Source organism: Pelodiscus sinensis, chromosome 18 (genome assembly GCF_052426305.1).
Source record: "Pelodiscus sinensis isolate ZL-2025 chromosome 18, ASM5242630v1, whole genome shotgun sequence".
NCBI classification, from domain to species: Eukaryota; Metazoa; Chordata; order Testudines; family Trionychidae; genus Pelodiscus; species Pelodiscus sinensis.
This window is the reverse complement of record NC_143069.1, coordinates 30,911,428-30,938,620: the sequence shown is the minus strand read 5'-3', so window position 1 is coordinate 30,938,620 and position 27,193 is coordinate 30,911,428. Positions and strand designations below refer to the sequence as shown.

At 57.2% G+C, this 27,193-nt stretch overlaps 1 protein-coding gene across 7 annotated transcripts in view; it reads right to left on the bottom strand.

Moving 5' to 3' along the window:
* The window catches only part of LOC102446569 (uncharacterized), a 29,724-nt gene extending 3,036 nt beyond the window's left edge, over nt 1-26,688 (bottom strand). Inside the window, exons 1-14 of one of the 7 annotated variants that reach the window (XM_089770076.1) lie at nt 26,531-26,688; nt 22,660-22,833; nt 20,278-20,454; nt 14,697-14,915; nt 12,889-13,065; nt 11,869-12,105; nt 11,329-11,556; nt 9,803-9,952; nt 9,054-9,281; nt 8,368-8,703; nt 3,980-4,108; nt 2,827-3,162; nt 2,273-2,401; nt 115-345 (exon numbers count right to left, since the gene is read on the bottom strand). In XM_089770076.1, the coding sequence (XP_089626202.1) occupies nt 115-345; nt 2,273-2,401; nt 2,827-3,162; nt 3,980-4,108; nt 8,368-8,703; nt 9,054-9,281; nt 9,803-9,952; nt 11,329-11,556; nt 11,869-12,105; nt 12,889-13,065; nt 14,697-14,915; nt 20,278-20,454; nt 22,660-22,833; nt 26,531-26,597 (2,818 nt within the window). In that variant the 5' untranslated portion in view covers nt 26,598-26,688. Of the gene's footprint in view, nt 1-114; nt 346-2,272; nt 2,402-2,826; nt 3,163-3,979; nt 4,109-8,367; nt 8,704-9,053; nt 9,282-9,802; nt 9,953-11,328; nt 11,557-11,868; nt 12,106-12,888; nt 13,066-14,696; nt 14,916-20,277; nt 20,455-22,659; nt 22,837-23,866; nt 24,057-26,530 lie in introns of those variants that run through there. The other 6 variants (XM_089770075.1, XM_089770079.1, XM_089770080.1 and 3 more) reach the window with 6 other exon arrangements.
* Nucleotides 26,689-27,193: the final 505 nt, after the last annotated feature.

Below are 27,193 nucleotides of genomic sequence, written 5' to 3'. Positions count from 1 at the left end.
CGGGGCGGGGCCCTGACCCATGGAATGGAGTTCTGAAGGGTCATGGGGCTGCCCGGATTCCTGGGTTCTCTCCCGGCTCTGGGCGGGGGTATATTCCCGCCCTCAGCCCCGTACCTGTCTCCAGCCGGACGATACACTTCTCCCCCTTCGCAGGCCGCCTGAACTCCAGCGCAGGCAGGTGGTCCTGCAGGAATCCCAGCGCGTCCTCGTAGCCCTGGGAGCGGACGAACGCCTCCAAATCCAGCCCCTGTCGCTCCAGCAGGAACTCCTGTATCTTCAGCAGCCGCAGGCCACTTTTGTACGTGCTTAGCAGGCGCATGACCAGCATCAGCACCTCGGACACACCTGCAGAGGGGACATGGGATGAGAGATCACCAAGGCCAGGATGGGGCACAGAGCCTGTCCCCTCTAGGGGGCGCCGGCTCCCATCCGGCACAGGGCAGGGGGCTGGCTCGGGGGTGGGGAATGGGACATGGGGCCTGTCCCCTCTAGGGCAGTGTTTCTTAAACTTTTTAAGACCGAGGAACACCAAACAATTTTTTTGATGAGGAACACCAAGAATTTTTTTTGTTGACCCCTCTTCCCCCACCAAAAAAAAAAAGGGTGTGTGTGTGTGTGGGGGGGGGGGAGTTATTGAGGAAAAAAAAAAGTCACCTACCCCTTTAAGGGTGGCCATCTTTTAACTCTGTTGTTCTCCGTGGTACACACAACAGTTTAAGAAACACTGCTTTAGGGGGTGCAGGCTCCCATCCAACTCAGGTCTGGACGAAGGGGAGAAATGGTCGGAGGTAAATAGGATGAAATTCCAGGACAAATGCAAAGTGCCCCACGGAGAAAGGAACAATCCGTTTTGCGCAGGCCGAATGGGAAGCGACTGTCTAGGAAGGGAAGGGACCCAGGGGTCCGAGCGGACCGCAAGCTACATCCAAGTCAGCCATGTGACGCGGGTGCAAAGAAGGCCAACGTCTGGGGGAGATCTCTCAGCAGGAGTGTCGTGAGCAAGGCGCGAGGTGTTGTTCTTCCCCTCGGCTGGGGGCGGATCAGGCCTCGACTGGAGCATTGCGGCCAGTTCTGGGCACCACATTTCAGGAGAGATGTGGAGAAACTGGAGAGAGTCCAGAGAAGAGCAACACAAATGATGAAAGGTCTAGAGAACAGGAGCTATGAGAGGAGACTGAAAAACAATGGGTTTATTGGGTCTGGAGAAAGCAGAGCGAGGACGTGGTAGTAGCTTTTCAGCACCTAAAAGGGTGTCACAAGTAGGAGGGAGAAAAATTGCTCTCCTTGGCCTCTGAGGATAAGACAAAAAGCAAGGGGCTTAAACGGAAGCAAGAGGGGGGTTGAGGTTGGACATTAGGAAAAAAACTTCCTGTCGGGCTGGTTAAACACTGGAATAAATTGCGCAGGGGGTGGTGGAATCTCCTTCGCTGGGGGTATTTAAGAGCAGGTTGGACAGACGCCTGTCAGGGACGGCCCAGATAATATTTTGTCCTGCCAGGAGCGCAGGAGACAGGACGAGGTGGCCTCTGGAGGTCCTTTCCGGTCCTCTGAGCCTAGGATTCGCCGGAATATCCAGCCGTCTGTGCCCAAATCGAACTTCATCGCACCAGGGTGGCACTGATGTATTCATCTGGAGCCTCGCCGCCCCCCTCGCTCAAGCAGGCCTGCGGTTACCGGGTGTGGGGGCCGGTTCCCAGGCTTGCCACAGAACGAGCTGGTGTGAGGTGCCCCAAACGAAGAGCAACGGTCAGGCTGCTTCTCCACGGCAGAGATGGGGAACCTAGGGCCCCGGGGGTCTGATCCAGCCCCTGGTTTGCCTCAATTCAGCCTCTTAGGGTCAGCGATTCCCATCCAGGATCGGGGAGCCAGTGCTGGCACTCCAGCCCTGTGTCCCCAGGAAGGTGCCACAGGTAAGCGCACCCCCCCCATGCCCAGATCCTTCACCCCACTCCCCCCCCAGCCAATGCCTACACCCTCCCTCTGTTCCTGCACCCTCCCTCCCACCCAGCCCCACCATCTCCAGCCCCCTCCCTCCCCCCTCCCCCCTCACCCTCCCTCCCAACCAGCCCCCACACCCCAGGCCTGCTTCTCAGCAACCCCCTCCCACACACTGAACCCCTCCTTTTTGGCCCCACTCCAGAGCCTAGAGGGGGCCACAAAATCTACTAGCCCACCCGCCCCCTTGCCCAGCACCGTCCCCGCCCCTCTCTCCAGGGTAACCAAACCGCCCAAAGCCTCCTGATTTTTCACACTTGCTCTCCGGTCCCCCAACCTCTCTCCGGCGCAGCTGAAGGCTCCGGGTCCCGGCCCCCGGCGTCCCGGCTCTCAGACCCCTCGGGGGCCGGGGGCACGTCGGCAGCTGCTCCCCCGGGACAGGACGCTGCGTGGGGAGGTGGAAAGTCTGGAGAGGGCAGAATGGGGCCGTCACTGGCCTGCCCCTAACCCCACAATGACAGACACCGCCGCCCCCCCCCCGGGGTCATTTCGGGGAGGGGTGAAGCGGCAACAGGGCCAAGGGTAACGAGCCCCCGGTTGGCATGACCTGTTGCTGCCTTTGACCTTTAACCCAGAGGGCTGGTCGGGCTCCCATGGAGGGGCTAGGCAGATTCCTAGTGGTTAGAGCAAGGAGCCAGGGCGCCTGGGGTCCATCCTTGGTTCTGGGAGGAGAGTGGGGTCTAATGGCTAGAGCAAAGGGGCTGGGAGCTGGGACACCTGGGTTCTGACCCCAGCTTTGGGAGGGGTATAGGGTCTAGTGGTTAGAGCGGGGGGGGGGATGAGAGCTGGGACACCGAGCTTCAGACCCCGCCTCCGGGCTGTGCTCCCTACCTCTCTGGAGCTGCACGAGACATTTGTTGTTCTTCTGTGGGTCCCGGAGCACCAGACCCGGGACGTCCCGCAGGAAGGACACGGCGTCCAGGTAGCCCCTGGCCTTCCTCCAGTCTTCCAGGCTGGCTCCGTGTTTTTCCTTCAGCACCTTCTTGAGGTTTTTCACGAGCAGGCCAAAGGGACGGAGGGCCAGGATTTCCTGGATCATGCCCACCATCCCATCTGGCTCGGCCATCCCATGAGGCTCCTCCGGCAGCAGGGGGGCGGCAGGGTCCGGGGGCGCGCTGTCCTGCCCTGCCGAGAGGGGTGGGGACGCGGGCGGGTGACGGGCAGCAGCTGAGGAGGAAGAAAACCTGCCTCTCAGTAGAGTGACAGCAAGTGCCCCAAGGGGGTCGCCGCCAGGCAGGGCCCTGCTGTCCCATGCCCGGCCCTTCCCCCTCAGCTACATCCTCCCCCACCACGAGGAACCCCATAACCCAGGCTGTGCACTGAAACCACCTCCCACACCATGGGGAACCCCAATACCCACACCCTCCCACACCATGGGGAACCCCAATACCCTGGGCACACGCCCAGGCCCTACCCTTCAGGACTCCTTCCCCCGCCCCCAGCTGCGTCCCTCCCCCTCCTGCCTCTCACCCCCGCCCCTCCGGCCTCCTGCCGCGTGCCCACCTACCCAGGTCCAGCCGGGCCAGGCAGGCGTCGCCCCGGCCCGGGTCCTGCAGCCAGAGGTGGGGCAGAGCCTGGAGCAGGCCCAGGGCGTCCCCGCTGCCCCCCCACCACTCCCCACGGCCTGCCAGTGACGTGCCCCATAGCCAACCTCTCTGCCCCGCCACACGCTCCTTCCATCCTCCACCCCCCAGGAACTCCCCCCTCCACAGCCCCCCTCACCGATCTGCTCCCTCCATCCCCAGCCCCACATCCTAAACCTGCTTCCCAGCAGCCCCCTCCCACACACTGAACCCCTCCTTTTTGGCCCCACACCACAGCCTAGAGGGGGCCACAAAATCTACTAGCCCACCTCCCCTTGCCCAGCACCGCCCCCGCCCCTCTCTCCAGGGTAACCAAACCGCCCAATATTAGCGGATTTACCCCCCCCCACCCAAAGCCCAAAGCCTCCTGATTTTTCACACTTGCTCTCCAGTCCCCCAACCTCTCTCCGGCGCAGCTGAAGGCTCCGGGTCCCGGCCCCCGGCGTCCCGGCTCTCAGACCCCTCGGGGGCCGGGGGCACGTCGGCAGCTGCTCCCCCGGGACAGGACGCTGCGTGGGGAGGTGGAAAGTCTGGAGAGGGCAGAATGGGGCCGTCACTGGCCTGCCCCTAACCCCACAATGACAGACACCGCCCCCCCCCCCCCCCCCGGGGTCATTTCGGGGAGGGGTGAAGCGGCAACAGAGCCAAGGGTAACGAGCCCCCGGTTGGCATGACCTGTTGCTGCCTTTGACCTTTAACCCAGGGGGCTGGTCGGGCTCCCATGGTGGGGCTAGGCAGATTCCTAGTGGTTAGAGCAAGGAGCCAGGGCGCCTGGGGTCCATCCCTGGTTCTGGGAGGGGAGTGGGGTCTAATGGTTAGAGCAAAGGGGCTGGGAGCTGGGACACCTGGGTTCTGACTCCCGCTTTGGGAGGGGAGTGGGGTCTAGTGGTTAGAGCAGTGTTTCCCAATTGGTGCTCCGCAGAACCCTGGGGTTCCGCGAGGAGCTGGCGCTCCCCCGCCCCTTCTGAAAAAGAGAGAGAGAGAGCCGGCTAGCCAGCAGAGGCATGGGCGGGGAGTTGTGTGGCCTTGTGGTGCCCATGCTCCCGCAATATTTGGAGCTAGAGCTGGTCCTGACCCCCCGCGCGCGTCCTCCCAGCCCGGCCCCAGAGCGTCTCTCCCCCGTCCCCGGACCCGTCCCTGCCGTGTGCAACCTTCCCCGAGCTCCCCCTGGCTGGCTGCTGCTGCCCTGTGCAGTGTGCTCAGACTAGTGGGTGGAGAGACGCCTGGACATGATGTAACGTCACAGTCCGGGATTTTAAACTTGCTGGGCGCTGTGATGCGCCGAATGGCTGAGTTGTGGGTTCAGAGCCTGGGGACAGAGCACAGACTCTGGCCCCACAAAGTGGAAGGCAGAAGGTACGGGAGAGGGAGAGGGAGAGGGAGAGGGAGAGGAAGGGAAGGGAAGGGAAGGGAAGGGAAGGGGCTTGTGCTGAGGGGAAAGGGGAAGGGCTGGGAGAGGAAGGGGCTTGTGCGGAGGCGGAGGAGAAGGGGGAGGGGAAGGCACCAAAGGGACAGGGGTGGAGGAGAGACAAATGGCAGGGGGCCAAGCGCAGACAATGAGGAAAAGGGCAGAGGGGAGGTGTCAGTGGGAGGGGGACAGGGTGATGCTGGGAGAGGAGAGGGTAAGAGCATTGGGGGCTAGAGGGGTGAGGGGAGGTGCTGGGAGAAGGCTTGAAAGAAGGGGTGGGCATGAGGAAGGCTGGGATGGAGCAAGTCATGTGAGAGGGCACAGGGGCATGAGGGGAACGGGGGCAGAGGGTGGTGAGGGGTGGGCATCAGGGAAAAATGGAGCAAAGGGGGCAGGGGAAGTGAGGGAAGGGGGAGGCACCAGGAGGGTGCAGGGGTAAGAGAAGGTGCAGGTGCCAGGGGATTCTGGGGTGAAGCAGAAGGGCAGAGACCTGCAGGGGAGGGACCAGCACCAGAGGAGAGAGGCAGGGCAGGTGTGTAGAGGGAGGTGTTAGACGAGGGGATGAGGAAGGGTAGCTCACATGAGCAGAGTATGGCTACTGGAGAAGTGGGCACAGGGAGGAGAGAAGGGCTGGTGGAGGGGGGGCAGGTTGCAGGAGGGCTGAGGGCAGTGAGAAGGGCAGGAGTCAGGACAGCAGAGGAAGGTGAGGAGTCGGGGGGCAGCAGAGGGAAAAGGTCGAGGTTTAAAAATATGTATTAATAACTTGGGTGGCACATCCAAACAAGCCACATGAGCTCAATACTGGTGCACAACACAAAATTCATTTTGCTCAGGTGAGGAAACTCTTAGGCTTTGTCTACACTGGTTGTTTCTTGTGCAAGAACACGTCCACTCTTCCATGTGCGAGCTGTGCTTTTGCACAAGAGCATCTATGGCAGTGTGGACGCTCTCTTGCCCAAGAAAGTGCCGATGGCCATTTTAGCCACAGGGCTTCCTTGCTCAAGAAATTCATGTTGCCTGTCTACACTGGCCTCTTGCGCAAGAATAGTTGCTCAAAAGGGCTTATTCCTGAGCGGGAGCATCGTAGTTCTTGCGGAAGAAGCCCTGATTTCATACATGAGAACGTCAGTGTACTTGCGCAAGAACACACGGCCAGTGTAGACAGGCAGCAAGTTTTTGCACAAGAGCGGCTGCTTTGGCGCAAGATCGCGCCAGTGTAGACACAGCCACGGGGAGGGAGGAAGGCAGGGGCAGGGAATCAGCACTGGCTCAGCATGTCTACATGGTTTGGGGGAAGGTGCAGGGGAATTGAGCTCAGCTGGGTTGCAGAGTGGGGAGGTCTGGGGAGCTGGGCTGGGCGGTGGGGTGGGGTGTGTGTGTGTGGAGCTCAGAGCTCAGTTTGGCTGCAGGAGGAGGGAGGGGCCGGGAACCGGGGCTAGACTCAAGGGGAGGGAGGGGCAGGGAATCGGCTGTTGGCTCAGCAGTTTTGTGGGGCTTGGAGGTGCAGGGAGACGGGGCTCAGCTGGGCTGTGGGGGAGGCATGCAGGGAACCAGTGCCGGGCTCAGCTGGGCTGAGGTGGATGAGGGAGGGCATACGGAACAGACGGGCAGCTCAGCTGGGCTGGGAGGGGCTGCAGGGAACTGGTGCTGCGCTCCCTTGGATTGTGAGGGATGGTTTTGGGGGAAGTGCAGGGAACCAGCAGGGGTGGGCAGCTTAGTTTGGTTGCAGGGGATAGAGGTGCAAAGAAGCCTAGTGGGGAGGGGGGGGACCAGGAGCCCTGAAATGACCTCCCCTGGTCCAAAAATTCCTCATCTGGGACCAGTCAGGTCTAGAGGGTGCCAGATCAGGGAGGTCCAACTCCTACCCAAGTCCCCTCCTCGCACCCTCCCTCGTAGCCAGACACCCTACATCCAGCCTGCTTCTGCACCCTACCTACCACCCGGACCTTGTCCCCTTCCGCCCCCCAGCCCCCTCCCAGATCCTGCACCCCATCCCTATCCCGCTCCTTGACAGCCCTGCCATCCACCCTAGCACCGCCCTGGCCCCAGCACCTTGCCTCACACCCCAGGACTCAGCACCACCCTGGCCCTGCCCCAGCCCCAGCCCCCTGCCATCCACGCTAGCACCCAGCAGCACCCTGTTCCTTGTCCCAGCACCCTGCCAGTCACCCTAGTGCCCAGCAGGACCATGTCCCTGACCCCAGCACCCTGCCACCTATCTGTCCCAGCACCTTGCCCCAGCACCCTGCCACCTGAGCCAGCATCCTTCCACCCAGCAACACCCTCTCCCCAGCACCCACTAGGACTCTGTCCCCTACCCCCACCAGCACATTTGGGACCACATTAGTGAGGCTTGGGGGTTTTTGGAGGAGCTTTTTTTTGTTTTTTTGCATCTCACTTGTGTGGCTACAACTGACTTTTCTGTGGGTCAGTGACCTTTGACTCAAAACAGGTTCCTCACCCCTCTCACATATCAAGACAATGCTAAAACCTTTTGAGTCTGACATCATATTTTATTTAAAAATGAAGCCAGGCCAACAAGCCCCCAATTGGGGCCAAACCCCCATCTCACTGCAGCATCATAACACTCCTGCACCACCTGACCCCAAAGCTGAGCCTATCATACACTGGAACCCCCATCCTGAGCCTCTTACCTCCCCGCACTCCTGCACCCCCACACCCCCAGTCTTCCGCCACAACACTCCTCCACCATCCACACACCACAAATCTGTGTCCTGAGCCCATCATACTCACAGCCTCCTTGCGCTGAGCCCCTCACATACCCAGCCCAAACCCCTCACCCTCACATCCACAAGCCCTGGCTTGCTCAGCACCCCAACCTTCCACCTGAACCCAACACTCCCCAGCCTAGAGCCCCCTCCCTGAGTCAACAGCCCCGTCTCCTGCATCCAAATTCCCTCCCAGAGCTTGTACTTCTCACCCCTTCCCGCACCCAAATCCCTCATTCCCACCCCACATCTCACGCACTAGGTTGAGACGGGTATAAGGGCTGGGGAGAGCAAGTGATGGAGAGGAGGGAAACAGAGCGGATGAGGCCTCACAGAAGGGAGATGGGGGGGTCTTGGGGAAGGGATGTGAATTTCATGAATTGGTGGGTCCCTCTCTCCTCCCCCGCCTTTTTTTTTTTTTTTTTTTGCTTGACAAACCTAGGGGGTTCCTTGAAATTTTGAAAAGCTGAAAAGGGTTCCTCAGCCAAATAAAATTGGGAAACACTGGGTTAGAGCAAAGGGGCTGGGAGCTGGGACAGCTGGGTTCTGACCCCAGCTTTGGGAGGGGTGTAAGGTCTAGTGGTTAGAGCAGGGGGGGGATGAGAGCTGGGACACCGGGCTTCGGACCCCGCCTCCGGGCTGTGCTCCCTACCTCTCTGGAGCTGCACGAGACATTTGTTGTTCTTCTGTGGGTCCCGGAGCACCAGACCCGGGACGTCCCGCAGGAAGGACACGGCGTCCAGGTAGCCCCTGGCCTTCCTCCAGTCTTCCAGGCTGGCTCCGTGTTTTTCCTTCAGCACCTTCTTGAGGTTCTTCACGTGCAGGCCGAAGGGGTAGAGGGCCAGGAGTTCCTGGATCATGCCCACCATCCCATCTGGCTCGGCCATCCCATGAGGCTCCGCCGGCAGCAGGGGGGCGGCAGGGTCCGGGGGCGCGCTGTCCTGCCCTGCCGAGAGGGGTGGGGACGCGGGCGGGTGACGGGCAGCAGCTGAGGAGGAAGAAAACCTGCCTCTCAGTAGCGTGACAGCAAGTCCCCCAAGGGGTCGCCACCAGGCAGGGCCCTGCTGCCCCATGCCCGGCCCTTCCCCCTCAGCTACATCCTCCCCCACCACGAGGAACCCCATAACCCAGGCTGTGCACTGAAACCACCCCCCACACCATGGGGAACCCCAATACCCACCCTCCCACACCATGGGGAACCCCAATACCCTGGGCACACGCCCAGGCCCTACTCTTCAGGACTCCTTCCCCCACCCCCAGCTGCGTCCCTCCTCCTCCTGCCTTTCACCCCCGCCCCTCCGGCCGGCGCTGTGGGCCCCCTGCCGCGTGCCCACCTACCCAGGTCCAGCCGGGCCAGGCAGGCGTCGCCCCGGCCCGGGTCCTGCAGCCAGAGGTGGGGCAGAGCCTGGAGCAGGCCCAGGGCGTCCCCGCTGCCCCATTGGCGGCTCAGCGCCTCCAGGTCCAGCCCGCGCTCCCGCCGCAGCACCTCCTTCAGCTTGGCCACCTTCAGCCCCAGCGGGAAGCGTCCCAGCACCTCCTCCGCCCAGGCCGCCACCTCGGCCAAGGCTGCAGAGAGTGGGGGGCGAGGGGGGTCAGGATCCCGCCGTGGGGGACCCCACACGCCGCGCCTCCCACCCCCTATGGTCTGCCACTCATGTGTCCCCTCAGCCAACTCCTCTGCCCGGCCACACGCTCCTTCCATCCCCCGCCCCCCAGGAACACCCCCCGCCACAGCCCCCCTCACCAGCCTGCTCCCACATTTGCCCCTCCACTTTATCCCCCTCCATTCCCACAAATGACCCCCCCCCCCCGCAGCTTCCCCACAAATGCCAATGGCACTTACACCCCCAACCCACCCCAACACAGCCCCACAGAGCCATCTCCCTCCCTCCCCTTGCCCATCACTGGGAGAATCTATGGGGCAGGGCACAAGACCAGCCTCCGAGCCCCACCGAGCCCTACCCTCGGGGGCAAACGGGTGCTCAGGCTCTGTGGCACTGGGGGGGGCCTTGCTTGGGCAGAGGCTCGCCCCCGGGCTCGTTCCCCACAGGTGGCAGCCATGTTGAGGGGCTGCCTGAGCGGCTCACCCGGAGGCTCCCCCGCGGGTCCCGGCAGCGCCTCGGCGCCAGGCTGCGAGGAGCTGGCGGGGGTGGCGGGCAGGGGGCTGCTGGTGGGCCAGGCTGAAGGGCAAGCGGGGTCCAGGGGCGGCGGTGGGGCAGGGGCCCTCACAGCAACACCTAAAAGGAGGGGAGAAGAAAGAAGAACACCTCAGTGGGAGTAAAAGGACAAGGACACCCCCCCCCCCAGCATGCCCCCGCCCAACTCCTGCCACCCGACATGGCTATCCCTCACCAGCCCAGCTGGCCCCTCCTCCCTTCCTGCCACATGTGGGGCCAAAAAGATGGGGAAAATAAGCAATACGTTTGCCAAAATAACAAAAAAAAAGAGAGAGAGAGAGAGAGAGAGATGTTTGGTAGAAAGCCTCTTTGGTCCTCTCTTTGTGAGGAATGGAGGCTTTCGTCAGACATCAGCGCGAAAAACAGAACCCCAAAACCCTCGATTCTGTCAGAAAACTCCCGAGGCCACGTCCCGAGGGCGCATTTCTGCCGCTGCGACCCCACCGCGTAGACGCCGGCACTAGAGGAACTCAGCTCCCCGATTAACAGAAGCTGTGTCAACAGACCCATTCATCCTTGGCCCAGTGAAGCTGGCGCCAAGGTTAACGCAACAAAGTTACAGGGCTCTAGAGATAGGTTTGTTCATAGCCCTGAGCAGCCGAGCTCAGTGGACTGACTTTTTAAGCATAGACCAGGCCTGAGGGAACAAAAAGAAGTCGCTATTTGTGAAGGATGCTGAGGAAGACAAGAGCCAAAAAATCCAGCGGGGAGAAGGGAGGATTGCTTTTGTTAATAAGACTCGTGTCAAAAGAGAGAGGGGGAAAACGAGGAAAAAATGGTTTGCGTCAAAAAAATGTTGCAGGGAAAAAAGGCCATTTTGGTTCAGGCAATGTGAGGAAAAAAAAAAGAGTTGCTTTTGTCAAAAAAACAGAACAGGGAAAAAGTGGTTTTTCCTCATTAACGTCAAATTTAAAAGTCACTTTTGTCAAAAAAGATACTGAGGGAAATACCTCACTTTTGCCAAAAATCAGAAGAAAAATGGATGCCGTCAAAAGGCAAAAATAAAGTTGCTTTTGTCAAGAAAACGCGAAAAGGACTCACAAAGTTCCACAGTTCCAAAGTTTCCAGAGGAAATGTCAAGTTTTCAGTAAAAAAGCCGAGCTATTTCAATGTAGAAAAGTCACTCTGGTACCTTATGGGAGTTGTAGTTCAGAAGCTGCAGGTCTCCTATTCTCCTCTACAGCCCAGGCTCTCTGGTCAGACTACATCTCCCACAATGCACCAGGGCCTCTATTCTTGGGGAGGGAAGGTGGTGCGTGACGGCAGTAGCAAGGTCCATTGCAGGTGAAATTTCGCAGTGGGGAGGGAGCCCAAAGGGCTAGAAAGTCTATTAGATCTCAGAGGAAGGTGCAGGACGACCATTGGTGTCAGCGGTGGGATAACCTGGAGAAGACCAGGTCAGCCCTGACGCCTGGATTCCATCCCTCTCTCCTCACCTGTGTGAAGCTTGACAAGACACTTTTCCTTTCTTTCCAGCCCCTGCAGCACGATCCCACGCAGGCTGGTCAGATAGTCCAGGGTGTTCAGATATCCCTGCCGCTGGCTGAACTCCTCCAGATTCACCCCGTGCTGCTGCCACATGACCTTCTTCAGCCTCAAGACCCGCAGGCCATGGGGGTAGGAGCCCAGGGTGCTCTGGAGTAGTGGAAGGGGGTCCGCGACATCTGGCAAGACAGAGACACTCCGAGCGATACTGGGCAGCAAGAAACAGACAGCCCACTGGCCATGTTTTCCCAGGATGCATTGGGGCAGGCACACCCAGAGGGCACCGATGCCATTCGTTATATTTTCCCAGCATGCACCGGGACAGAAGCCAGCTCTATAGAGCCATTGGCCAGGTTTCCCCAGCATGCACTGGGGCAGACACAGCTGGGTGCGGAGAGGCCAGTGTGAGGGCTCACCCCACTCAGGAAGCGGGCGGGGCCCAGGCAGCCCCACAGGAAGTCCCCTCCCCCCCCCCCCACACACACACCTACCCTTCTTAAAGACACTGCTCACGGCGCAGCACTTCTCTCCCTTCTCCGGGTTCCAGAGCTCGATGCCCGGCACCCCCTGGAGGAACGACACAACCCCCCAGTATCCCCTGTCCTGGCTGATCTCCAGCAGGTCCACCCCGTGCTCCTTCAGCAGGGCCTTCACCAGCTGCTTCACCCTCATGCCCTTGGGGTGGCGGCTCAGGGTGCGAGAGACATGGGCCTGGAATTCACTCAAGTCTACAGAGAGGGGGAGAGGGCAGGGCTGAGCGTCAGGAAGGGGAGACCCCAAACATAAACCCTTGGAAACCACCACCCAGAGAGACTGTGTGGGGGGTATTGGCCATGTTTTCCCAGCATGCACCAGGGCAGAGACAGACAGACAGTAGGGTATGGCCGGCCATAGGCCAGGTTATCCCAGCATGCACCAGGGCAGAGATGGATGGACAGTGGGGTATGGCCGCCCATAGGCCAGGTTTTCCCAGCATGCACCAGGGCAGAGATGGCTGGATAGTGGGATATGGCCGCCCATAGGCCAGGTTTTCCCAGCATGCACCAGGGCAGAGATGGATGGACAGTGGGGTATGGCCACCCATAGGCCAGGTTATCCCAGCATGCACCAGGGCAGAGATGGATGGACAGTGGGGTATGGCCGCCCATAGGCCAGGTTTTCCCAGCATGCACCAGGGCAGAGATGGATGTATAGTGGGATATGGCCGCCCATAGGCCAGGTTTTCCCAGCATGCACCAGGGCAGAGACAGCCGGGCAGTAGGGTATGGCTGCCCATAGGCCAGGTTTTCCCAGCATCCCCTGGAACAGAGACATTTGGACAGCAGGATACTAACAGGCCATTGATCAAGTTTTCCCAGCATGCACTGGGACACTGCCTCCTTAGGGTAGGACATGGAGGAAGCAGCCTTTGGGTCTGGTCCAGCCCTCGGCCTCCCTGCTCAGCCGGGCCGAGAACCAGCGCTTCCCACATGTAGGATCCTAACTAGCCAGCCCCTCCCCCCAGACCTCACCTGGCTTTGTGGTTGATGCCGGTGGCAAGCTGGTGGGATCCAGGCTGGCAGCAGCCATGGGCGGTAGAGCAAGATCCGGGGCTGTAGTGGGGATGGCGCTGGTGGGGGGGCCGAGCCAGAGCTCGGATGAAGGAAACCCAGCGGGATCCAGAGGTGGCGGCCTGGGCGCAGATCCTGCTGGGAAGGCGGGAAGAAAAACAGCAATAAAGGGGCAGGGAAAAAAGAAACAGGAGGAGAGAGATAAAAAGGAAAGAGAAACAACAAAAAAAAGACAAAAATGGAAGGTTAAAAGTCATTTTGGCAACAAACCAGCAGAAAACAACTTATTTTCATAACAAAAATGAGAAACAGACTCGTCCGTCCAAGAGAAAAAGATCGAAAAAGTTGTTTCTGCCCAAGCCTTGCACAGAAAATTTCAAGTTTGCATGTAAAAAAAAAAATTGTAAATCTTTCCATTCAGAAAAGTCACCAGCGTATGTCAAGCCCTCCCCCCATCCTCCTCTACAGCTGAGCCGCCCTGATCAAACGGCATCTCCCACCACACACCCGGTGTCCGTTCCTGGGGGCAGGAGGCCTTGCCTTGTGGCAGGGACGCCTGGTGCCACAGGAGAGGCCACTGCACTGGGGAAGGTGGCACAGACCTGCTCAGACAGGTATAAAAACCGTACGGAAGCGATAGGCTCTGAAGGGAGCATGTGGCAGAAGGCAAAGGTCTGGCGTACGCTCACGGCTAGCGTGTTGTGTTGGCATGGGAAAGAGTTTAAGAGACACCTAGAAAGACAGGCTATTCGGTTCCAAAACAGCTGGAGGTGAAACGGGTCTCCCCACCCGCGCCCGAGGCAGGGTGGGCCTCGACTAGCCCAAAACAGAGCAAATCCATCAGCATCTTTCGATCCAACCCTACCCTGTTTACAGTCCAGGGCTGGTACAAGCCCCGGCATTTACCAAAACAAAAGCGAACTATACTGAAAGGCCTGGTTCGTGAAAGAGGAACACAAATGGGGGATTATAACAGCCAGAAAGTTAAGCCCGCTCAACCACATTGCTTGGGGATGTGAGCACCGCCCGGCTGGCTTCAAGTGTAGACCCGCCCTACAAGAGAAGAAATGGGCCCGAGATGATCTCCATTACTTTGACAGCAGGAGTGCCTCCAGAAATCCCAGCTCTCTGGGCCGGCCAAGCGTCGTAGGGACCGAGGTTTCGGGTGAGAAATATCTTAACACATTCTTGTCCTGTCTGCTAACAAACCAGAGGCCGAAGTGGCATGTTATGGGTTGCTTTTCCCTGCAATCTCACGTTTGCAAGCCCTTCTTTGAATCTGCCACACGCTCAGTCAAATAAACTTCAATTTGGTTTGACTCTAGATGCGCCGAAGGCCACGACGCCACTATAAAATTCGGTCGGCACATGGGCACCGTGGCTATTAAATGGAACTTGGTTCCTTGTATTGTCGGTGCGTGTCCTCACCAGCAGCGCTTGTGACCATTGGACTAGCAGGGAAGGGCATGGCGGGACAGCTCCTGGAAGCCAGTAACCGTCGAAACACGCAATACGCCATCTACACTGACACCGTGTCGCCCTATGTCACAGACAAGGGTTCCTCATGCTGCCTCCAGGTGGTAGCGTTTCATCCCGGACACCTTAGTTAAGCCCAAAAACCACCAGTAGGAACCCAAGCCCACACACGCAAGTGGGCCTCCGAGGAAGCTGCAAGATGTCCATTGGTGTCAGCGGTGGGATAAAATGCCCTCATCCTTAACCTGGACTTGGTCAGCCCTGACGCCTGGACTCCAGCCCTTTCTCCTCACCTGTGTGAAGCTTGACAAGACAACTGTCCCCTCTCTCCAGCCCCTGCAGTCTGACCTCATCCAGCGTGGTCAGATAGTCCAGGGTGTTCAGAAATCCCCGTTGCTGGCTGTACTGCTCCAGGTTCACCCCGTGCTGCTGCCACATGGCTTTCCTCAGGCTGACCACCGGCAGGCCGTCGGGGTAGGAGCCCAGGGTGCTGCAGAGGAGGTCCACAAGCTCTGGAGAAACAGAGACATCAGGAGAGATATAGGCTAACGGAGCTCAGCTAAGCCATTGGCCAGGTTTACCCAACATGCCCTGGGGCAGAGATGGCTGGGTTGAGACAAGGCTAAGATGTTTTATGTATTGTGCTTAATGGGTAGCGTAAGAATAAATGTTAAATGCCTGTAACCCCGCCGAACGCCCCTCTCTGGCTATTCTTTCAGGCCGTCGGTAAAGAACATAAGAGCGGCCGTACTGGGTCAGACCAAAGGTCCTTCTAGCCCAGTATCCTGTCTGCCGACAGTGGCCAGCACCAGGTGCCCGAGAGGGGGTGGACCGAAGACAATGATCAAGCGATTTGTCTCCTGCCATCCCTCTCCAGCCTCTGACAAACAGAGGCCAAGGACACCATTTTATCCCCTGGCTAATAGCCTTTTATGGACCTAACCTCCATGAAATTATCTAGCTTCTCTTTAAACTCTGTTATAGACCTAGCCTTCACAGCCTCCTCCGGCAAGGAGTTCCACAGGTTGACTACACGCTGTGTGAAGAACTTTCTTTTCTTTTATTAGTTTTAAAGAAGCATCAAGCAGACTGTTTGTGTCTGTATCTAACGTCAAGACAGAAAGAGACCAGAAGAACCTCTGCGACTCAGCAAGACCACACTGTTACGCCTCGGGCTAACTGGAATGCAGGCTGTGGGGTAAAAGAGCCGTACTAAATAACTGAAGTTTTGTACTAACAAGAGTGGAGATTCGAATTGGAACCTTACAAAGGCAATTCTATCCCTCCGCCTACATGAAGCAATTATGTAGTCCTTGGGGCCTGGGGGGAGTGAACGGGCAAGGAATACGAAGCTTTGGAGAAAGAGATAAAACTCCAAGGTCTCCTCAGCGTCCAGATGGCCAAAGGAGGAGTGAAAATGAGCCCTAAGGAAAAGAGATTGGTGCCAGACCAAGGCGGCCTTGGAGTTACAGACAAGCAGCCCTACCTAAACCAGACAACACCACACGCTGACAATTGTTACTTACCAGCTCTGTGTTCTTGGGGAGCCAGGGAGGGACACTCATAGAAAGCCATCCCCCTTCCCCAGGCCTCTACTTGAATCAAAGACAACTGCAAGGAAAAGGCCAGGGAAGACCCACCTAAGCCCCTTCAGACAAGGGGATAGAATTAAAGAAACACCCCAGGCTCATCTTCAAGGAAGACAGAACAAAGAGATTTCTCCATTAGCATCCAGCATGGAGACCAGCTCTTGCAAAGCAGGAACCGCACTGAACTCTGGGATACTGACCAGCGGCCGTGTGCAGCTTGACCTGCTGCTCACACACAGGGAGGAACTAGGAGGGGAAGTAGAGGTGGGTGACAACCTGGGCACCATGGTCAATTTCCGGATCCTGCCCAAAGGAAGAAAGGAGAGTAGCAAAACACACGCCCTGGACTTCAGAAAAGCAGACTTCGACTCCCTCAGAAAACTGATGGGCAGGATTCCCTGGGATGCTTATGTGATGGGGTGAGGTCACAGACGACCCCTCAGGATGCTGACACGGCCACGGCCACTCACTTCCCGCTCTCTGGGACTCCTCACCGCCCGGTCCTGCTGGGCCCGCTCCACTGGTCTCCCCCAGCCAAAGACGCGAGCTGAGGTCCCTGTCCCCACCGAGAAGCAGCACAGACACTGAACCACCTTCCTAAGGCAGCACTCCCCAGATGGGATCAAACCCCAAAGAATTAGGTCAGTCCCCTTTAACAATGAAAGGGGGAAGGTGCACACTGGTTCCCCTCCCCCCCCCCCCCAGGTAACAATTAATGACACTGGGTTTGATAGAAAATAAAATGATTCTATTAAGTGGAAGCAGTCGGGTTTAAGTGGTTAGAAGTGAGAACAGGCAGAGCAAAGTAGGTTACGAATCAAAAGACACAAAACCGCTTGGCTAATTCTCCACTGACACCTCAGTACAAACTTCATCAAACTTACCCTAAAACTTCTTTTCCAGCTGCTCCTCCAAACCAGGGCGCTCTTCCCCACCCTGAGGTCCCTGGCCCCTTCCTTCAGGTGCAGCCCAGCCAAAAGACCGGGGCCTCTGCTTTCCTATTCCTTTTGTTAAGGTGAGGCCACTCCCTACCAACCACTGCTCAGACTTAAGGACAAAAGATTGTTTAAAGGTGGCTCATCTAGAAGTTGCAGGCAACACCCTCCTTGTCTCCCACTCACACATTCGAAACTCACAAAGTATTCCCCACTCCATGTGTCTAATTTTACACACACACACGATACATACAACAGAGTAAGATCAACAGAACCAGCGGCTCATGACATGAAGATCGATGGGTTACATGAAATAATTCGCTCAAACCACCTTTGAGTGATGTACATTCATAAGAACATAAGAACGGCTGTACTGGGTCAGACCAAAGGTCCATCTAGCCCAGTAGCCTGTCTGCCGACAGTGGCCAGCACCAGGTGCCCCAGAGAGGGTGGACTGAATACAACGATCAAGTGATTTGTCTCCTGCCATCCCTCTCCAGCCTCTGACAAACAGAGGCCAAGGACACCATTTTATCCCCTGGCTAATAGCCTTTTATGGACTTAACCTCCATTAAATTATCTAGCTTCTCTTTAAACTCTATTATAGTCCTAGCCTTCACCGCCTCCTCTGGTAGATACGCTGGAGGGCAGGGATAGGGTCCAGAGTGACCTGGACAGATTAGAGGATTGGGCCTCTGATGAGGTTCAACAAGGACAAGTGCAGAGTCCTGCACTTGGGATGGAAGAATCCCAAGTATTGTTACAGGCTGGGGACCGACTGGCTAAGTAGCAGTTCTGCAGAAAAGGACCTGGGGATTCCAGTGGATGAGAAGCTGGACATGAGTCAACAGTGTGCCCTTGTAGCCAAGAAGGCTAATGGCATATTAGGGTGCGTTAGGAGAAGCATTGCCAGCAGATCCAGAGATGTGATTATTCCCCTTTATTCGGCTCTGGTGAGGCCACATCTGGAGTATTGTGTCCAGTTCTGGGCCCCCCACTACAGAAAGGATGTGGACGCATTGGAGAGGGACCAGCGGAGGGTGACCAAAATGATTAGGGGGATGGAGCTCATGACCTATGAGGAGAGGCTGAGGGACTTGGGTTTGTTTAGTCTGCAGAAGAGAAGAGTGAGGGGGGATTTGAGAGCAGCCTGCAACTTCCTGAAGGGAGGTTCCAAAGAGGATGGAGAGAGGCTGTTCACAGTAGCGAGGGATGGCAGAACAAGGAGCAATGGTCTCAAGTTACACTGGGAAAGGTCTCGGTTGGATATTAGGAAAAGCTATTTCCCTAAGAGGGTGGGGAAGCGCTGGGATGGGTTCCCTAGGGAGGGGGTGGAATCTCCATCCCTAGAGGTGTTTAAGTCTCGGCTTGACAAAGCCCTGGCTGGGTTGATTAAGTTGGGATTGGTCCTGCCTTGGGCAGGGGGCTGGACTTGATGAATCCTGAGGTCTCTTCCAGCTCTATGATTTTAGGAAAGCAGAGAAGCACGGCCTGATGGGAAATCTCTGCTCCAGATGCTGATGAACCCAGGCCTGCTCACCCCCAAATTAGTCATGATCAGACCCATTCTAGTCATGGATCCTATTGACATCCAAATACTGAAACTGCCTAGTTGCATTGTGAGCACCTTCAAGGAGCATCACCCACAGCCAGGGGTGCTTGGTGCTCAGTCTATTGTCTCACCTCTGTTTACCCAGAAACAAATCCAGTGTCCTCCTCCAACTATTGTCCTAAATTAATGGAGATTGCCTATCTCCTAGAGCTGGAAGGGACCTTGAAAGGTCATTGAGTCCAGTCCCCTACCTTCACAGCAGGGCCAAGTACCATCCCTGACAAATTTTTGCTCTGAATCCCTAAATGGCCTTGGCAAGGATTGAACTCACAACCCTGCCTTTAACAGGTCAATGCTCAAACCACTGAGCTATCCCTCCCCCCTAACCTACAAAACTCCTGCCCTTGTCCTGAACCTGCAAAAACTCCTGCCCTTGCCCAAGAAAAACTGTTCTGTTGCCTGGATTTAAACTGCATCCGTTCCATTGAGACGTCTTCATCTCCTGCCTGATCGTGCTGGGGGCTCTGCTCTGCTTGTCTCCTGCCCTCTGGACCCCCGGCTCCCATCACCACCTGGGAACCCCGATTAGTACAAGCTCCATGGAGTGGTGAGGTCTCTCTCTCTCCTCTCTCTCCCCCCTCCCCACACTACCTCTCTCTGAGCATAACCTCCTGACCGTGCCCTATGGATTGCTAGCCCTAACATTTGTAATCAGATTCAATTTAGATGTAATATTGTAACTGTTTTGTGTTTGGCTCCTCATATATATCTATTCACTACCCCGAAATAAATCACTTTCATTGGTAAGCGGGTTGCTTCTCTCTCTTCTCCTTTCTCTCTCACTCGTTTTTCCTCAGGGGTGTTGTTTTGGCTTCCCCATTCGCTCTGCAACAACGCTTCTTGTACCCACGCTAACGATCCCCGTCGGGCCCAAACATCCTGTGGGGTTTGCTCATCGTGTGGTTTACCAGCGAATGATTGTGGTGTGGGAGTGGGGACAGGGAGGTGCTGAACCTGGGGGCATATGAGGATGGCAGCTTGACGTGCTGTTCAATCCAGCCCACGGAGTCCAAAGGCACAGGAGGGTGCGGTGTGGCATGGCTGTTAAACCAGCCTGCTGAGTCCAGGGTCAGCGTGTGAGTGACCTCTCAGACGTGCTCTGTTAGTGGGGGTGAGTGTCCGTGTGTTGCTAAGGTGGGAAGAATCCCTTCCTGAGGAATCTAGCTCCTACAGGAGAGCTCCAGTGAGAGGGGGGAATTGGCAGCAGGGAGAATTCAGCTCCATATGAGAGCACAAGCTCTCATGCACAAGCAGCACACGGGTAGAATTGTTCACCTCCCCCCACCCCATAAGAGTAACCCTAAAAAATGAGCACACCCTAGAGTACTGAGCAAATCCGATCACACAATGGAAAACAACTTCCAGAGGTACAGACGTTTACACACTGTTCAGGAGCTGACCGTGCACAGTGCACAGAACGGAACAGAAGAAAAGCCCCTAGAAAAGATGGGGGCGTCTTGCCTGGGTCTTTGGGGCTCAGCTTCTCAAGCTTGGAGCCCCAGTCCGGACTGTGGTGTCCACTGCCTCGCCTCAAACCAGCTGGCCCGCGGCTAGATGTGAGCAACAGACTGGTAACTCGAACATGGACAAGGCGGTTTGGTGTGAGTATGTGGGTATAAGTGCACTAGATGCATATGCTAGAATAATGTTACATGATTAATAAATGTGGCGTTTTGCCTTATCCCCCCCCGAAAAGATCCCGTGTGATTATTTAAAGTATAACGCCCCGGAGAGTCACCTGGATTCATTCCCGACATCAGCCATGGCGCACCGGGCTCCAAGCCGGCAGCTGTCCCCAGGGGGGGATGGAAATCAAGGGTGGCATTGACAGAGGCATCCAAAGACAGGCTGTCCCAGATGTCGGCCAAAGGAAACTCGGAGAGATTCAGAAGCGGCTGTGGGGAGAGGGCACCAACTGGGAAGCGAAAAGAGAGGAGGTTAGAGAAAGGAGGGGTGTGGCAGGGAGGCGCACACCCCGCACTGGGCCGCAAGGGGTTAATACGCTGTAGTTGGAGGAAGTCCCGCCTCCCCAGCCATACTTGGCAGGTGCCAAGCGCTGGGCGAGTATAAAAGGGAGCAACACAGCTCAGTCTGAACAGGAGCTCCAGAGACGGACCAGCTACAGATCCAGACAAGGGGAGCCAGAGACCAGAACAAGCCTCCAGACCCGGCAGAGCCCTGGAAGGTGACTTACACTGTGGGGCCGGAGGACCCGAAGCCTCACGGATCATCCCCACTGCTAGAGACCGTAGGAAGCGACTCTGCGTGTTTTGGTGGGATCCTCTGCTCAGCTAGGGGTGGATTTCAATGCCACTACCAGGGCGGTGGGTCGGGGCCTGGTGGAGCTGGGGCCCTCCTCCCAGCCTAGTGACAGCCCCCTTGGTACTGACCATTAGGCTGCGCTGCCGTGCAAGCAGCAGCTGCTCCATAGGCTCTAGAACTGCGGTGTCCAACACGCTAGCCACACGTGTTGAGTGTGGCTAGTTGGCTACAGCAGTCGCCTCTCTAGTGGCTACTGCTTCACAACTGGTTGGACACCACGGCTCTAGAACCTCAGAATGGCCACGCTGGGTCAGACCCAAGTCCATCTAACCCAGTGTCCTGTCCACCGACCGTGGCCAACGCCAGGGGCCCCAGAGGGAGTGAAGAGAACAGGGGATCCTCACATGATCAGCTTCTGACCAAGACTAGGGACCCCATCCCGGCCTAGCCTGGCTAACAGCCATGGGCCTAACTGCCACGAATGTATCTAGCTCTTTTCTGAACCCTGTTAAAGTCCTGGGCTTCCCCACAGCCATTGGGCAGCGCTGCCCTGGAGTGGTAAGAGCAGTGTCTGCACACCCCTCTGAGCCCCCCATGCTTGGAAGGGGGTGTGCACACTGCCACAAGGGGGGAACGAGCTAAAACAAAAGGAGAACAAGGAAAAAAAACATGTTAAATGTCTATGGGTATGTCTACACTTGCACCCTATTTCGAAATAGGGATGCAAATGAAGACATTCGAAATTGCAAATGAAGTCGGGACTTAACTATCCTGCGCTTCATTTGCATAATCGCGTTATGGCGCTATTTCGAAATAACGCGTCTACACAGCATGTTTTATTTCGAGAAAAAACCCTTCTCTCGAAATAACTGTTAAACCTCATTTTAGGAGGAATACGGGTTATTTCGAGAGAAGGGTTTTCTCTGTGTAGACGCGTTATGAGGATAGGCCAGGAAGCAAGGGGCTTAAACTGCAGCAAGGGAGGTTTAGTTCGGACATTAGGAAAAACTTCCTGCCTGTCCGGGTGGATGAACACTGGAATAAGTTGCCTAGGGAGGTTATGGAATCTCTATCCCTGGAGATATTTAAGAGCAGGTTGGACAGACGCCTGTCAGGGGTAACTTAGACCAGGGCTACTCAACATGCGGCCCACGGCCCGTTTGTTTGCAGCCCACAGGTGGGAGCTAAAACAAAATATAATGGTCTTCTGCTGAGCCGCGTTTTCGTAGTTGAATTCCTGGCCTGTCGTTGCTCAGTCAAAGTGCTGACATATGGGTGGAAATGAGGTAACGGTTGCATTTTATTCATAGCAGCAGAACTGACTTAAATGGGGCCGGCGTGTTGTGTGGTCTTGCCTTAATTTTTGAATTCATGCCCATCAGTGTGAAAGAAGCTATTTGCATATATCTGCATATATATTTGCAGGTATATGCAACCACGCTTCAGCTGCGGCCCTCGGCATGTGCTGGGAGTATCGCTGTGGCTCCCAATGTTGAGTACTCCGATCTAGACGGCGCTTGCTCCTGCCATGAGGGCAGGGGACGGGTCTCGTTGACCTCTCGAGGTCCCTTCCGGTTCTAGCGTTCAGAATCTAGGATTCCACCTGTGCCCCAGGGCAGGACGCTCCATCGTCACGCTACCCTGCTCTATTGCCTTTATTTCCTTTTTATATTTAATTAAAGCAGTAATTAATATTGTGCATATTAAAGCTCCAAACTGGCTGAGTTTAGTCACTGGTGTGGTTTGTCCGGAGCGCCCCATGCTGTCAGGATAACAGCCTCCTGCTGCTACCGGCCATGGAACCTCTCCTCTTGGCTCCAGCGGCAGAGCCCTGTGAGAACAATCCCACCCTCCTTACCTCCCTCTGGTATCCCCGGCTGCGCCTGCGAAGAACTGGCGAAGACCAGAGAGCTTCCGTCCCACAGCAAGCTGTTCCCCCACGAACCCGGGCTCTCGGCAGCCGGGAGAGAGGCCCAGAAATCCCAGGACATGGGGGAGTCCCGCTGGAGGAAGACGGGGAGTGGCACCGAGCCTGCTGGACAGAAACCAGAACCTCTGTGAGCCCGGGAGGAAGGGGGCGCTGCCCCCAGCAGAGGGCACCACCCTAACAGGGTGCGGGGCTCAGCAGGGAGCAGTCGACACAGCAGTCAGCACCAGTGCCAAGGCAGATCTGGGAGGGGGAGGTAGGTCTAGTGGTTAGAGCGGGGGGCTGGGAGCCAGGATGCCTGGGTTCTCTCCCTCACTACACAGGGGACTGTAAAAGTCTCAGAGGGGCAGCCCTGTAACTTTCAAAACAAGGCATAGTCCTGTGGCATCTTAGCTGAAGTGGAGGGGAAAAAAGCAAGGTGCGAGGGATCTCTCACAATTTATGACAGGGAAAGAAGAAAAAAAAATACCTGGCAATTGTCGGGCGGGTGCTAATTAGGGATGTAATAGTGCAGTCAATTATCCGATAAGCAAAAACGTGTAAGTTAATGCACTAGACGACACGCATTTCTCTTCTCCCCCGCCAGTACATTTTTTTAGCAGGCTCGCACCGGGTCCGGGACCTACCCCTGCTTCGGCTCTGCATGTAAAGTGTGTTAGGAGCCAGGTGGACAAGCAGCCCGGTTTAATGCTGGCTCGCACTGGGCCCGGGAGCTCAGTCACCACTCTCCCCTCGCCCTTTGCCACCAACAGGGGCTGCTGCCACTCCGTGCTGCTGCCTCTGATACAGAGGCAGCAACACAGGCCAACAGGCAGCCAATCTGGAGGGAAGCTGGTTTTTAAAGTGGCAGGGAGCTCCTTAGGAATGGGGCCGAAGCATACTGCCTGCCGGCCTCCATTGTCAGCCTTTTCTTATAAAGTACCCCTTTTTCCCCCAAAAAATGATAAGTACCCCCAGGACCTACAGTTTTCAGACACACACTCTTTTTTCTACCTGTGCAACACATGTGTGTAAACAACTTAATCAAAGCTGGGCAGGCGGTGAAATTTTTGGGTGTAAAAAGTACAAAAAGAATAAAGCGCTGTAAAACTTGAAAGAAAAATCCAGTTTTCTCCAAATATCAGTTGTGTTGACTTACGCCCCAGACGTCTCTCACGTACCCCTAAGGGTACTCGTACCGCTGGCTGAGAAACACTGGACTAACCGATAATTCATGAGGTTAATCGGCTACTCAGGTAACCGATATTTAACATTCCTAGTGCTAAGGAGGCTAATTGAGTGGGCTGGAACGTCGCTTTTGATGTCAGTGGGGTGTTGAATGTAAGGAAACCAGATTTTATAGTGGTCCATCCAGTTCAAATCTTAGTTCCGGACCTGGGGAAAGTGTCAGATTTGAAGGCCAATTCTGTGCGCTCCCTCTGTGGCAGGCTCGTGAGATTCCTTTGTAGAAGGACGGCCCTTTTAAATCCACGAGTGAATTCTCACACAGGATAAACGTGCCCCTCCAGGTGTCCGGATGTCTGATTTTGAGTCCATTAATTCTTTGTCACAGCGGCCATCTGGTCTGGCCAAGGTCCATGGCCGAGGGGTGCTGCCGGCCCCGGATGGTGTCGAGCACAGTAGAGGATGTAGGAGCTGGCGGCGAACATGGCGAGCGCCTGTGAGGGTGTCGCATGTACAGAGGTGTGGACGGAGCTGACAACAAGGTTTGATGCTGGGATAGATCCCTGGGTGATGGGTGAGTGTATCCGGGGTGTGACACATGGGGGCTGTCGGTCGGCGAGGACTGGCCAGTCCCCTGAGGCCGGAGATGGTTTTCCAGGAGAGGCTGGAGGTCGTCAACGATGCGCTGGAGGGTTTGGAGCAGAGAGGCTGTAGCTGAGGACAGGGGGGTCCTGTTATTTTCCTTGTTGGGAAAGAAGCCGATTCCTGGATTCTCGTTTCTTCACTTCCCCGGGGGAGATTTCAGTTTTAAGAACGCCTGATACAGATCCTGTGGGGGGTTTGTCTCGCGTGGTGGAACTGGAGCAAATCCGGTCGGATCTTAGGGCCAGGCTGTAAGCAACAGGTTGTCCATGGTGTAATTGTACCATGGTGACCAGGACGCGGCTCTCTCGTGCGGGCCGGTCCAGGCTGACCTTCCTGGCGGGCTGGAGGCTGCTGAAACCCCTGTGGAATTCTTCAGGGGATTCCCGTGGGGCCATACGATGAAAACGAGGAAACTTCGCCCAGGGCCAGCCTGAAAGATGGCAGCGCGGTCGTGGGGCCGTGGAAAGCACAAATTGCCCCCAAATTGGAAATGGTGACTTGGTGACAAATGGGGCTTGCGTGTAGTGTAGCCCCCGGGGCTTCCAAAGTCAAGCAGCTCTGATCTAGATCCATGTTTGTTAGTCTCTCGGGTCCCCAGGACTATGCATTGTTTTGAAGAGTGTAATCTAGCCACGGTTTAAAGGGGCCTCACCCCCACAGCAGTCCCCCACTCCCTGGAATACATAGGGGGCCTGATTCCTGGCCCCCCTCCTCCGCCCCTCCACACACACACCGGGATACATCGACGCTCAAGCCTAAAAATGGTTTTCAGTGCATGGGAACCAGAGAGTCACTCACTCTAAACGGGACAGGGTGTCCTGCAGCCAGGTGTGACTCCGGATTGACTCTGGGGGCTGAGGTCAGAAGCCGGCCCTCCCTCAGTGCTATGGGGGGGTGGACACGAAGCGGGGGGAATTGCTGGGGTTTTTTCAATGGCTCGCATGCAGGGAGGGGCGGGGCTGAGTGTCCCTGGTGTGGGGAGGGGAGAGAGAGGTGGATGTTACAGGGGCCAGCATGGAACTGGGGATCCCGGCCAGAGGCCCCAGCGACTGGTGCCCGGCAGACCCAGCTCAGGTGGCACTGGCCAGAGGGAGGCCAATGGACGGCAGAGGCAGGCCCCAGCTGGTCCCAGCCAAGGGGAACAAAGGTCGGAGGAGAGAAGAGAGGCCCAGGCGAAGACAAAGGCCAGAGGCAGGGTTTGGGGGCAGGAGGCGTCCTGCTGGACAGTGCAGGGTTTCTGGGGTTTCTAGAGGGCACAAGCAGAGCCCCCCCGGCCGCAGGGCAGACTCAGACAGGCTGGGCCCAGGGGGGCCAGGCCCGAGGGTCCCTGTGCTGGGTTCAAAGCTGTCGCACTGAAGGAGATCCGCCTTCCAAGGATCGTAGGGGCCAGGTCTGAGCACGGCCTGGGAACCCCTGACAGGGGGTGACTCCGGACTGACCTCAAGGGGCTGAGACTAGAACCCAGCTCTGCCCCCAGTACAACTGGGGTGACTCCAGATTGAAGTCACGTGGCTGCGATCAAAACCCAGCCCTGCCCCCTGTGCAATTGGGGGTGACTCTGGATTGACCCTAGAAGGCTGAGATCAGAAACTGGCTCTGCCCCGACTACAAACTGGGATGACTCTGGATTGACCCCACAGGACTAAAATCGAAATCCAGCCCTGTGCCCAGTGCAATCAGGGATGACTCCGGATCCACCCCACGGGGCTGAGATCGAGAGCCAAACCTGTCCCCCATACAATCTGGAGTGACTCCAGATTGATCCCACAGGGCTAAGATCGAAATCCAGCCCTGCCCCCAGTGCAATCAGGGGTGACTCCGGATCCACCCCACGGGGCTGAGATCGAGAGCCAAACCTGTCCCCCATACAATCTGGAGTGACTCCGGATTGACCCCACAGTACTAAGATCGACATCCAGCCCTGCCGCCAGTGCAATCGGGGGGTGACTCCGAATTGACCCCACCGGGCTGGGAACAGGGCTCCGGCCGGTACCTGGCTCGCTCGGTGGCCGCAGAGCGCAGAGCGGGGGCGCAGCGGAGCCCGGCCTCTCGGACTCCATCCCGGGCCCGGCCCCGCTCCGAATCCGCCCCCCAGCCGCTCGCTTCCGAGTTAGCCTCTTCCAGCCCAAACCGCGCCCGGGGGGGCCAGGGCCGCTCCCATTGGCCGGGGGCACTTTTGAATAAGGAAGCGGCTGGAGTTTGCCCCGCCCCTCGCTCCTCCCCCCCCCCCCCAGCTCGGACTCCTCGGTTCTCCGGGAGGGGGAGTGCGGGCTAGTGGGTAGAGGGGGGGCGATCGGGGGCCAGGCCTCCTGGGTTCTCTCCCTGGCTCCGGGAGGGAGTGGGAGCTAGTGGGTAGAGGGGGGCTAAGACCTAGGGAGAGAGTCCTGGCTCTGGGGAGCTACTGGGGGGGCCAGGCCTCCTGGGTTCTCTCCCTGGCTCCGGGAGGGAGTGGGAGCTAGTGGGTAGAGGGGGGCTGAGACCTAGGGAGAGAGTCCTGGCTCTGGGGGGCTACTGGGGGAGCCAGGACGCCTGGGTTCTCTCCCTAGCTCAGGGAGAGAGTGGGAGCTAGTGGGTAGAGGGGGGCTGAGACCTAGGGAGAGAGTCCTGGCTCTGGGGAGCTACTGGGGGGGCCAGGCCTCCTGGGTTCCCTCCCAGC